This window comes from Panthera leo, chromosome A3 (assembly GCF_018350215.1).
Source record: "Panthera leo isolate Ple1 chromosome A3, P.leo_Ple1_pat1.1, whole genome shotgun sequence".
Classification (NCBI taxonomy): Eukaryota; Metazoa; Chordata; class Mammalia; order Carnivora; family Felidae; genus Panthera; species Panthera leo.
This window is the reverse complement of record NC_056681.1, coordinates 113,313,178-113,326,701: the sequence shown is the minus strand read 5'-3', so window position 1 is coordinate 113,326,701 and position 13,524 is coordinate 113,313,178. Positions and strand designations below refer to the sequence as shown.

General features: G+C 41.5%; 1 protein-coding gene across 2 annotated transcripts in view; it reads left to right on the top strand.

Moving 5' to 3' along the window:
- TTC27 (tetratricopeptide repeat domain 27) overlaps positions 1–13,524 on the top strand; it is a 186,632-nt gene that overhangs the window by 120,181 nt on the left and 52,927 nt on the right. For both annotated transcript variants that reach the window (XM_042933281.1, XM_042933280.1), the window contains one exon: positions 5,641–5,868. In XM_042933281.1, the coding sequence (XP_042789215.1) occupies positions 5,641–5,868 (228 nt within the window). The remainder of the gene's footprint in view (positions 1–5,640; positions 5,869–13,524) is intronic.

The following is a 13,524-nucleotide window of genomic DNA, read 5'->3' as shown; positions in this document are numbered from 1 at the left end:
CTAATTTTTAAAAAAATGTTTATTTTTTTGATAGTGCAAGTAGGGAAGGGGCAGAGAGAGAGGGAGACAGAGGATATGAAGCAATCTCTGAGCTGACAGCGGCAGCCCAATGCGGGGCTTGAACTCACAAACCACGAGATCATGATCTGAGCTAAAGTCGGATGCTCAACCAATTGAGTTACACAGTTACCCCTCTGATTTTTTTTAAAGAGCCTCTGACTGTGAAATGACTCCAGGATAGGCATTGGGTGAGAAACAATGTTTTAGCATGGTGACCTGGGTCAGACGTCTGACCCCAAACCTAGATTTTTTTTTTAATGTTATGTAGATCAAGTTTGGACTTAGGTGTACATCTCATTTGGCTTTAAGGCTTGCTGGTGAGTCAGCAACCACCTAAGATCCATGCTAGTTGCACTATTGTAATTATTACTCTGGCTGTTCCTGTTGCAAATGACCATGCTCCTCTATAGAGCTACCCTATAGCTCTGAGGGGTTGAGTGCCATCAGCTGGTCTCTATCTATTCTAATCATCCCCTGAAATCCGGAAGCTCATTTCAACTGAAGGACCTCCCAAGTGTTCCCCCCAGCTTACAGGACATCTATAGCACTTTTAAGGGATGCTAATACTGCCATATACAATGTATTTCTCAAAGTTAAGATGAAAAGAATATCCCCTGGGCCCTCTTGGAGGACACTGGGATGGGTGAACAGGTTGCAAATAATAAATTGACAACAACTTTTTCTTCCTAAGTTGTTAGATTCTTTCCTTCACATCACACCAAGGAATTTCTGGCATCTCAACTTAGTTTTGGCCACTTTTTTTTTTTTTTTTCTTCAGTTTTGGCCACATTTGAGTCCAGGTTTTAGCCAAGCAATTGAGCAAATAATTGAGAGCTATCCCCAGCTGCTTGAGTAGTTAGCCTTATGAATCAAATAGTACTGATGAGTACCTAAATTCAGCTGATTAAAATTGTGATCCGCTTTGTCTACGGTCTGTCACCCTTAGAATCTCTTTTTCCGTATGGTCCAAGATTTTCCCTCTCTAGAAAGTAAATACAGTCTTGCAGTTCTCTTTGTGTATAAGTGTGTTTACATGAGTGGAGGCAGTAAGGGATGGAAGGGGTCAGCGATGAGGAGAACTGGCATTCTCTTGCAAGGTACTTCCCTGAGGTACAGTCATTATACTGTCTTTTTTTTTTTTTTTTTTTTAATGCTTTTTTTGAGAGAGAGAGAGAGCGAGAGAGCATGAGCAGGGGAAGGGCAGAGAGAGAGAAAGGGAGACACAGAATCTGAAGCAGGCTCCAAGCTGTCAACACAGAGCCCGATTTGGGGCTCGAACTCATGAACTGTGAGACCATGACCTGAGTCGCAGTCGGACGCTTAACTGATTGAGCCATCCAGGCGCCCCAGTCATTGTATTGTCTTTAAACAAGGTAGCACTAGTCTTAACAGGTAGGGGAGGACTGCCTCTGCTGGCATAGGAAACTCAGTAGGGTTTGGAGGTTTCTATTTTCAGAAACATCCCGCATGTCCTTATTTAAATTCTTGGGCCTTGCTCCTTCATGGTCAGTGCCCTCTTCTCCTGGCCATGATGAAGTAAGTGGTACTAGAGTAACCCTCTCGTTTTAAACAACCATTGCAGTTATTATTGCTAAGAACCAAGCCACATCAAAACTTCAGTGTCTTAAAACAACAAGAGTCATTTGTTTATCTTGCATTGTTTCTGTGGAACAACTTTAGGAAGGGCTTGACCGGGCCACTTGCGATGTGAGAAAGGTGAGGTGATATAACAGTTAACTCTAAATGAACTTTGATAAATTGAAGATGTGCATGATTACCTCTAGAGCAGTCACTCAAAAATAATAAAATGACGGGGCACCTGGGTGGCTCAGTCAGTTAAGCGTCCAACTTTTGATTTTGGCTCAGGTCATGATCTCAGGGTCGTGAGATTGAGCCCTGTGTTAGGCTCCATGCTGAGCATTGAACCTGCTTAAGATTCTCTCTCTCCCTCTCCCTCTTCCCATACCCCATGTACACACATATTTCCTCTCTCTTTCTAAATAAATAAATAAATAAATAAATAAATAAATAAATAAATAAATAAATAAAATGATGTGTGGTTAAAAGGCAATAGAGGAAATAAAACAAATGACTAAAACATATTTGATTAACCCAGTGAGATGCCTTCATTTGCACATAGACCTAGTGAAACTGAGTTTGTCCTGTATTCAGAATTCATGCAGCAGCAATGTCTACATCCGAGTTTTGGCTATACTACCTTGGCAGCTACGAGGAAAAAGAAATTCTTTTAGGCAATCATAGAAATAACTTGCTTCTCTGAACTTGAGGATTTAAAACACTGAATGTCATTTTCTTTCTTTGTGCTATTTGGTGAAATTAGAAGCCACCAACCTACCTCACAGCCTGGTATCTTCAGTGTCCTATCACTTAATTCACAGAAGCCTTTTTTTTTTTTTTTTTTTTAATTTAAATTTTAGTTATTTAACACAGAGTGCAATATTGGTTTCAGGAGTAGAATTCAGTGATATATCACATACAACACCTAGGGCTTATCACAAGTGCTCTCCTTAGTACCCATTACCCAGGGCACCTGGATGGCTGGTTGGTTAAGTGTCCAACTCTTGATTTTATCTCAGGTCATGATCTCACGGTTCATGAGTTCGAGCTCCACATCAGGCTCTGAGCTGGAATTCTGTCTTTCTCTCCCTCTCTCTCTGCCCCTCCCCCCACTTCCATGCACAGTCTCTTGCACGCTCATTCTCAGAATAAATAAACTTAAAAAGATACCCATCACCCATCTAGCCTGTCTCTCACCCACCTCGCTCCATCAACTCTCAGTTTGTTCTTTATCATTAAGAGTCTCTTGGGGTTTGTTTCCCTCTCTCCTCTCTCCCTGCTTCCCATATATTCATCTCTTTTGTTTCTTAAATTCTATATATGAATGAAATCAAATGATATTTGTTTTTCTCTGATTGACTTATTTTGCTTGACATAATACATTCTAGCTCCATCCACATCGTTGGAAATGGCAAGATTTCATTCTTTTTTTGATAGTTGAGTAATATTCCATTGTGTGTGTGTATGTGTATATATATAAATATATATGTGTGTATACACACACACACCCCACATCTTCTTCATCCATTCATCAGTCGATGGACATTGGGGCTCTCTACATAGTTTGGGTATTGTTGATAATGCTGCTATAAACATCAGGGTGCATGTACCCCTTTGAATCTGTATTTGTGTATCCTTTGGGTAAATACCTAGTAGTGCAATTGCTGGATCATAGGGTAGTTCTATTTTTAGTTTTTTGAGGAACCTCCATACTCTTCTACAGAGTGGCTGCACCAATTTGCATTCCCACCCACAGTGCAAGAAGGTTCCCCTTTGTCTGTGTCCTTGCCAACACCTGTTATTACTTGTGTTGTTAATTTTAGCCATTCTGACAAGTGTGGGGTGGTATCTCATTGTGGTTTTGATTTGTATTTTCCTGATTAGTGATGTTGAGCATCTTTTCATGTGTCAGCCATCTGGATATCTTCTTTGGAAAAGTGTCTATTTGTGTCTTCTGCCCATTTCTTCACAGGGTTATTTGTTTTTTGGGTGTTGAGTTTGTTCTTTATTGATTTTGAATACTAACCCTATGTCATTTGCAAGTATCTTCTCCCATTCCGTTGGTTGCCTTTTAGTTTTGCTAATTGTTTCCTTTGCTGTGCGGAAGCTTTTTATCTTGATGAAGTTCCTATACACAAAACCTTACATTAGGTAGGAGCTTTATTCTAAGCTCCCACAGGTGATAATTTAAGAAATTCTTTAATCACTGGATATCATGGAGCACCAGTGCCAGACCCTCTCATGATCACTGCCTCCTCATGCCTTCAGATCCAACCACATCAGATAACTAATCACAAATTTTTATTTTCTGCAGGGGCAGCCTTCTGAATTTCTGGGAGGGTTTGGGTTTCAAGTTTCAATGCCATATTGCCAGGAGAAGTGCCTTCAACTACACTATAAGATCATGTCAGCAAAAATTCCACTGTGGCTATAGTCTGTTACGTGTAATTCGGTTGAATACATATATGTGTATATGTAAATATACCTGTGTTGGGTACTTATATAAACAACTTATAAAATTATGGTTAGAACAGTAATAACTATTGTATCATTGTAGAGGTTTCACATGAATTATATTTTAAAATTTCATATGTATTTTGGCTATTTGGGATTTATAACTCTTTTTGCTTAGAAACTGTTTTATAAATTCTGGTTCCACTTTCAGACCAGGCCTAAAAAGCCTGCATAGCCCATACTGTATCAGAAATGCAGATAGGGCGCCTGGGTGGATCAGTCAGTTGAGCATCCAGCTTCGGCTCAGGTCATGATCCATGGATTGTGGGTTTGAGCCCCATGTCAGGCTCTGAGCTGTCGGCACAGAGCCTGGAGCCTGCTTCGGATTCTGTGTCTCCCTCTCTCTCTGCCCTTCCCCACTCATACTCTGTGTGTGTCTCTCTCTCTCAAAAATAAACATTAAAAATTAAAAAAAAAAATAAAGAAATGCAGAGAAGCCAGCATCCAAAGACACTTTTATAAGCACAGTTGTCTTTTAGAATGTTTCCCCAAAATTAGACTAGTTAAGAATTCTAGCTGGATGCAACCTAAAGCAAATCAAATACATCCACTTTGAGATTGCCAACTGTGTCAATTAAGGAGTCTAAAGAATCAATTTAGCTTCTTGAGGATGGCTTCCCAGATATCGACATCCATTGTGGCCATCCATGGCTGTCTTGGCATCTTGGGTGACTCCACTGCTATTTATAGGAAAGTGTTTGCATGTAAGGATGGGACGTGGAAGTAGAGCCGCTGCCATGCTGTTGAAACTGATCAGAAACAAGGGGTAAGGGACACGGGCCAGGGAAGCAGAGTAGTGGTAACAAGTACAGAATTAGCTTAGCCGATGAGGTGAATCTGAAGTGTGCACATAGGGGAGTATTACCCAAGCTTGTGCCGTGTTCTGAGGATGGTCTTTAATTGCTAAACCGAAGGGACTGTCTGGAAGCATATAGGCCTCCTGTTGGCAAGTTTTATCTGTGAGATAAACAATGACTATTAAATTGTACCCCCTCCTTCTTTTATAAATGTTTCAGCGATCCTGGGCTTCCTGAGCAGGACATTTTAAAAAAGGAAAAATAAAGCAGACTAAACTAAATAAACTAAACTAAGAAACATACCCTTGCATTGCCATTGAGTAGAGGTGAACTAAAGACGCTGCTCTCACAGTCACAGTGGTGACAGCTGGAGTGGGGAGCTTCTGGGGAGTCCAGTGAGTCCTCCCAGTATCGTGGAGTAACTTCCCCTTGGTGCCTTTCTTTCCTGGAGGATTCCAGATGCCAGTAAAGTAGCACTCGGTTCTTACTTCCTGTTCCTCTCTTTTACCTGTACCATATCTGTTTTCTGTTGTTTTCAGCCTTTGTCCTAGATGCATGAAATCAACAGGTCATCTCAAACTTTGAAAATAAAAATTTGGGTCCTGTGGGATTAAAGATGTTTATGTGCTAAAAAAAGAAAAAGCCATTAGTCACTATAAGCTAATTCACTTACTTCTGTTGTCATTTCTAGGCAGAAGAAATCCTCAGGCAAGAGCTGGAGAAGAAAGAAACGCCGAGTTTGTACTGCTTGCTCGGAGATGTCCTTCGAGACCACGCTTGCTATGAGCGGGCCTGGGAACTGTCCCGCCACCGCAGCGCTCGGGCTCAGCGCTCCAAAGGCCTTCTTCATCTGCGGAACAAGGAGTTTAGAGAATGCGTGGAGTGCTTTGAGCGCTCGGTGAAGATCAATCCCATGCAGGTTAGACAGTTCGGAAAGCCCACCTGCTCTGGGCGCTTCTGTTTCTCTTTGGTTTGGTGTCTTACCAAGATGAGTGAGCACCCATCTTCTGCCCACGTGCCTGGTGAGCTGTGTTTGCAAGCCGAGAGCTGAGTCTCCCACGCTTCTGGCTTGTCATGGGAAATGCTGCTTTTCTCTTACTTACTTTCTGCTGTGTTTCTGTTATTTACTTTTCAGTTTTATTTTGTTATTTCTTTCTTTAAACTGTCCTTAACCCAAATACAGCTAGGAAAATTAGGTTTTGTTTTCAGCAGATATGTTAGGGAGAAATAGAGGAGAGTCAGAATTGCACACACTGTAGGACTGTGCAAAGAATTGTTGGAATCAGCAATGAGAGCAAAACTGATCTAAATAGGGTAACATCTAGAATGGATTCTTGATCATTTAAGAAAAAGTATATTTACAGACACATAAATTTTTCTTTTTTTAAGGTTTGAAAAAGTAATACAAAAAGTCTGGATCGTTAAAATAGGTGACAAGCAGGGCACCTGGGTGGTTCAGTTGGTTAAGCGTCTGACTCTTGATTTCAGCTGAGGTCATGATCTCGTGGTTCATGAGAACGAGCCTCTTATGGGGCTCTGCACTGATAGTGAGGAGTCAGCTTGGGATTCTCTCTCCCCCTCTCTCTCTGCCCCTCCCCTGCTTATGCTGTCTCTTTCAAAATAAAGAAATATTTAAAATAAGTGACAGGATAAATCCACAGGAGAGGACTAAATTTTGAAGGGAAGAAATTGACCATACTTTGTACTTAATGACACTCAGTTGGCAAAATGATTTTATTCTCAGAAATGGTCTTTGGTTTTTTTTTAAACCGTACTTTCTTTATGACTGCTTTCCTGTTTCACCAGTCAGAGGCACACATAACTGTCAACCATGGGTCCTGACAGACATGCACGCTGACTTGGTAACATTCTGGTTAAAACACTAATTTGTAATCAGCTGCTAATGTTTACTGAATACTTACTATGAGCCAGATATGTTGGGCATTTTGCCAATATTTGAACCCAAGACAGACTGACCCCAGAGCCTGTGTTCTTTTTTTTTTTTTAATTGTGGTAAAAAAAAAAAAGCACGTAACATAAAATTTACCACCCTAACCATTTCTAAGTGTTCAGTTCAGTTGTGTGAAGTTTATTCCTGTTGTTGTGTAACCACCACCACCGTGCATCTCTACAACTTTTTTTATCCTGCAAAACTAGAAATTTGTACCCATTAAACAGTAACTCCCTATTCTCCCCTTTCTTTAGTCCCTGGCAACCATTCTGCTTTCTGTCTCTATGAATTTGACTATTGTTGGCCCCTCACATGAGTGAGTCATACAGTATTTGTCCCTTTGTGACTAGCATATTTCACCGAACATCATGTCCATGTTGTAGCCTGTGTCAGAGTTCCGTTCCTTTTTCAGGCTGAGTGATATTCCATTGTATGTATATGCCACACTTTGTTTATCTGTTCGTCTGCGGCTGGACACTGGGTTGCTTCTGCCTCTAGGCTATTATGAATAGGCTGCTATGAACGAGTGTGGGCAGAGATGATCATGTTTTGAACTGGGTAGATTTGGGGCATAGCTCTTATATGCAAAAAATTGGAAGTACATTTTTGAGCTAATCACTTGCTTTCTTCACTCTGGGTAATGAATACAGTGAGAACCTTCCAAATCAGCTGACTGGTAAAGAAAATCCGGAGAAGAGATTATCAGCAGAAATTAACAGGTGCATTTGGCAGAAAGGATATTTAAAGTATTGTCAGAGTTGGTTTTTATTGACAACTCACTCAAACTGAGTGGTCAACTGGGGAGGATTTTGCCCCCCAGGGGACCTTTGGCACTCGGTGAAGTGAAGGGGACTGCTACTGCCATCTAGTGGGCAGAGTCCGAGGCTGCTGCTAAACATCCCATAATGAACAGGACAGCCCTGTTGGTAAAGAATTATCAGCCAAAATGTCTGTAGTGCCAAGGTTGACAAACCCTGCACTAACTTGATTGTCACTAGATTTTTTTTTTCCTTTAAAAAGAAAAACAACTCAATATTGTGTTGTTAAATTTTTACTTTACTCTTATGGAAAATTGTGTCCTTATCCTTGTTTATGTTAGTACCCCTGCCTAAGATTTGCCGAACCTCAGCCACTGGAAGGAGTGAGGAAAATAAACTCCCTCCCCTAGCCTCCGTAGTCTAAGTTGTATGAGTGGCATGCACCTGATGGATGTGGGTTATTCTCTCAAGCGCACAGTCTCTTCCCAACAGATAGGCATTCATGTTTTCATCTTGCCCCACTGGCTCCTCCTTCTCAGTCTTGGCGGCTTCCTAGGCTTAGTCCTTGGGCCTCATCTCTGTCTACACCAGCTCCCTGGATTTCATCTGCTCCCATAGGTTTGATACTGTCTATACACCGACAACTCCCAAAAGTGGGTTTCAGGGTTTCTCCCCTGAACTTTAGACCCCTATGTCTAACTGCTTCCTCAGTCTCTCCATTCATTACTCCAGCTTAACATTTACAATATCTGAGATACTCCCCTCCTGAAGACTTTTGTCCCCAAGGTCATCCCCTTCCTAAATTACTCTGACTGGTCTTCCTGCCTCTATCGATCCCTATTCTCAAAGACCATCCAAATGGGTCCTTTTTTTTTTTCTTCTAAATCTTCATTTTTGGGAGAAAGAGAGACAGAGTGTGAGTGGGGGAGGAACAGAGAGAAGGGGAGACAGTATCCGAAGCAGGCTCCAGGCTGTAGCTCTCAGCACAGAGCCCAGGGTGGGTCTTGAACCCACGAACCGTGAGTTCATGATCTGAGCCGAGGTCAGACGCTTAATGGACTGAGCCACCCAGGCACCCCCAAATGGGTCCTTTCAAATGTGAGTCCAATATGTCATTCCTCTGTACCCTCCCCTAGAGGTAGCAGGCAGAATCCCTGAGAGGCTCTCTCCCAGCAGAGTGCCTCCCATTCTTCCCCCTCAACTCACTCCACCTCAACTTCCCCCTCAACTCACCTCTTTCTTCTTCCCTGAATAGTCCAGGCACATTCCTGCCTCAGGGTTTTAGCACTTTGATCTCCCTCTGCCTGGATGTTCTTCCAGATATCTGCATACCTCACTCCGTTACCTCATTCAAATCTTTGCTCAAATGTCACTTGTTCAGAGAAGCCTTCCACAATCATTCTGTGTAAAAGCATAGCCCACCTTCCACCCCACCTTATACTCCTTACTTTCTTCTCTGCTTTTTCTCCAGAGCATTTAGCACCTTGTAATATTTTTACAGCTTACTTTAAAAAAAAAAAAATGCTATGTCCCCTTCCCTAGAATGTAAGTCCTATGAAGACAGAAGTTTTTGTCTTTATGGTTCGTTTATATTTTCCTGGTGCCTGTAACAGTGCCTAGCACATATTGGGATTCAATAAATATTTGTTGAGTGAGCGAATAAATAATATCTTTAACCAATTAGTCAATCAAACTATGTACTAATTGCTGTGTACATAGCACTGAGTCAGAGGACAAAGCAGTAGCAGCAGCTCGCCAGATAGGCTTGTTTGTACCCCCTGCTACAGTCTAGTGAAGCTAACATAGGCAGAACCAGCCAATAGTGTGAGGCATCAAAGAAATACCAAGTGAGTTATTTGTAAAGCACTGGTTACCTAGAGGCCAAAGAGATAGTAGAGACAGGATGGTAGATAGTGAAGATAGGATGTTGAATTTGGCTTTGAAGGACAGATAGTACTTGGATAGGCCAAGAGGAGGGCGGTGGAGAGGGCATTCCAGGCAGGTGAACAGTATGAGCAAAGCCCTGGAAACCGAAAGAGAAGGGGTGCGTACATGTTTGTGTTGGAGGAACAGAGGAGTTAGAGAGTAGGCTAAAAGGGGAACAGAGGAGTCAGTGAATAGGCTGGTTTTGTAGAGTAAAAGGAAATAGGGCGGTTCCAGTGGGAAAGTTGGAGCGGAGCCAGCTTATGAAAGGTCTTAAATGTGAGGTTAAGCTCTTTGGCTTTTTATTTGGCAGATAGGGAGTCGCTGAAGGACCGGTTTGTGTTTGGCTTTGTTTTGAATGAAGGAATGTGGTATGCGCGGAGGTAATTTAGTCTTATTGTTTGGGAAGCGCTGTGGCCTTGGAAGATACTAGATGTAGACAGGTTTGGGAGACCAGCACATGTCTAGCCTGACAGTTATCAGTCTGGCCCGGGCGATAGGAAAGGGGATGGATGTGAGGGAATTTGCAAGGGAGGACTTGACAGGACTTGATGGTCTCATTATATAATTTTGAATTAATTACTTAGCAAGACAAAGAAATGACAATTGCTCAAAGCAGCATCACGATACAAACAGATGTTATGTGAGGATATTTTGCAGTTTGTCATATGGATCCAATTCAGGCAGGCTGTGAGCCATGCCAAAATATGCAGGCATTTGATGCTAAGTTGTACAGAACTACTACAAGATACAAACTTGGACTCCATAGACACTGGAACTTGGGATCCAAGTTTGAACCGTGTCTAAGAAGGGAGAGCTCCTACATGCTGTCGTCTCCTTTAAGTCTTGGAATAGAAGGAAAATAGAACGGAATTTAATTTAAAAAATAGGGATTTCAAAAAATGTATTCTCTTCTTTCAGACATTTCCAAACAGGTTTAATAACAAAATTTAAGCAGAATGAGAGTGATATTTGGATGGCTTTTGTGCACTGTAATGACTTTCTGAAACCAAATTGGTATAAAAATAGAAGTGTTTGTTTTATATCAGGGAGTGTCTGCAAAACCAAATGCACTGTCTACGGAATATTTGTTAGAGAATCAGAAGACATGTGCACTGTTTACATTTGTGCTACTGAGATTGCCAGCTATTGTTCCCTTCGACCTACCCGTTTCATTTCCCCACGCAACTTCTGACACTAAAATTCAACCTTAGACTTGACTTTGTGGGCTGTCGGAAGGTGAAGAAGGTGGGAGAGAATAGTAACCAAACCTCCCAAACAGGATCTCACAGTCTCAGGACCCGAATTAAAATAGAAATCCTTATGTCTACTTGTTATTCCCATTGTCCCCTACTCTTATGTAAAAAGTAAAAACAAGGAAATTGCTCAGATATCAAACCAGTATGTGTAGCATTGAAAAAGGAAAATGTCACTTCCTATTATTTTTTCTGCTGTCTCTCAGCACACATACTAGATTCCTTTTCTTTTGTCAGTCCCTTCCCAGGGCACGCCCCCCCCCCCGCCGCCCCCCATTTATTTTCCCCGAACTCTCCTCTTCATTGAACTGGTCACCCACCTTTGTAAGGTTACGTGATATAACTGCAGGATAAATACCCGAAGACATGTATGGCCAGAAGGGCCATGTTGGGAGGAGGTGGGCAGACACTGTGGACTGACCACATCAGGAAAGGCTATGCTGGACATGGTGCAGGAGTGAACGCAGGTGTGCACCGAGGGCTGGAAGGTGAGTAAGTGTTCAGAAGGGAACTGGCGTCCCAGGTTAGAAGAGCACGAGGAAAGCCATGGATTTGAGTGTTCACTAAACATAAGTGGCCAGGTTATGCCTGTTATCCTGGTAACCCATCGTGTTTAGTGTTTGTCTCAAGGTTTTTCATTTTTAAATGAGGTGTTATTAATTGTTGCATAAAAAGCAGAGTGGGTTTTCATAGACATCCTCTTTGTTCTTCCCTCTTCTGCCGCAGTCTCATCTAGTATCGTACTCAATGCATGTGCAGAGGACAGAGCTCCCACTTTCCAGTGCTAAAATTTGAACAATGACAAGTAACAGCCTGTCTCTTTTTTTTCCAACCCTTTCCACACAACTTACTAACCTGACCCTTTCAAGGACAGTACACAGGATGCTCGCTGATAAAGCCTCCTGTGCTTGCTCACAGAGTCTGGGAACAGCCACCTCCTTCAGGTCCGGGGTGCTGGTAGGAGAAATACTCGCACCAGTGTCTTTGTAAGCCCCCTTGTATGTATCAGACATTTGTGCCAAACTGCGGCCTGTGCGATGCATGACGTTGCCTGGCTACCAGTTGGCAGGATTAATGGGAAATGTGGGGAATCATAGACTAGATGTATGGGGAGCAGAGCCGAGCAGGCCTGCCATAAATAAAGCACATGGGGAATAGTCTGAATTCTCTTGCTACAGTGGTTTGATCACTTATTGTATGGCCTAAATGTACCACTATTTTTATATTACATTGCTTGGTAACTTGTATATAGTTTATAGTAAACCCTTTGGCAGCATTCATTTCCAAAAAGCAAACAAATCAAAAAAGTGTGTTAGAGGACCATAAGGAACTCAATTCTCGTTTGTCAAGAGAGCTAATGAATGTATAGGTTGTACAACATTTACTCTCCACTTCAGGGGCTGTGGTGATATCACTAACGGGAAGACCTAAATTTGTTGAAGAAACATTAGCATTTACATCAAAAGTTAGTAGTAGTTGGTTTTCTTTTCTTTTTTTTTTTAAAGTCACGTCCAAAGATGATGATTTAATATGAAGCTATAGAAGGTGCATTTTCATGGCATTTTGTGAGGCTTGACTTTTTATTTGGAGCAAATGAAAATGAGCAGAAATGGTTTATAAGATTGGTCCATCCCACATTTTCTTGTATGTGTACGAAAAGTGAGATCACAGGTGCTAATGTGCTTGCTCTCTTAGGTGAAATAGCTCATTACCAATTGAATTCACCAGTTTGGTATCAGTGACATCAGATGCTTCAAATAGAAAAGTCATTAATTCTGTTCTCATAATGGTTTAATTTTTTTCACCTAGTTAGTGGATTCAGAATAAAATTCTTGGAAATTCATTCTCTCAGAGGTGAAACATCTCACATTATTCTGAATGCTCTTGTACATTCAGTTAAAAAGGTAAACATAACAGATAAAAGTCTTACTTGTAGTGGTGGTAATACGGATATCAATTTTGGTGGACCCTGTGAAGTGTAAACGTACTTGGATGTGATTGTGATGGTAGACATATGTGGTCCAAAGAGGCTTCTACTAATGGAAATAAAAACTGGCTGTTGTCATTTATAATTTTTTTTTTTTTTTTTTGAGAGAGAGAGTGAGCGAGAACGAGCAGGTGCGAGCTGGGAGAGGAGCAGGGGAGAGAGAGAGAGAATCCCAAGCAAGCTCCATGCTCAGCACAGAGCCCAATGTGGGGCTTGATCCCATGACCCTGGGGTCATGACCTGAGCTAAAATCAAGAGTTGGGTGCTCAACCAACTAAGCCATCTGGGCACCCCTACAACTATTTTTATATACACCATTGGGTAATTGAATTATAAGATTCTTGTGACTTTTCTGATGTTGAATTAAATTTTGTATCGTGTGGCAGTATTTACTTTTCTTTTTCTGCCCATCGTCAGGTGGATTTTAAAAATGTTTGAATTTTTTAAGAATTATTTTATAAGTCAATTTAAGTGTCCTACAGTCACATGGACTGTTTAAGAAGAGAGTCTTTTGCATTTTGGCTGCATTCTGTTAAAAATCAATTGGAAATCTTTTATGTCTTCAATTAATGGAGTTCCAAAAAAAATCCAGCTTTTGAAAGTTTTTTAGCAAATTGTAATTATTGTAGGCAATACTTTCAAACAGGGAGACATTGAAATTTTCCACAAAGGGAATACTGAGTGTTCAAATGATACACAG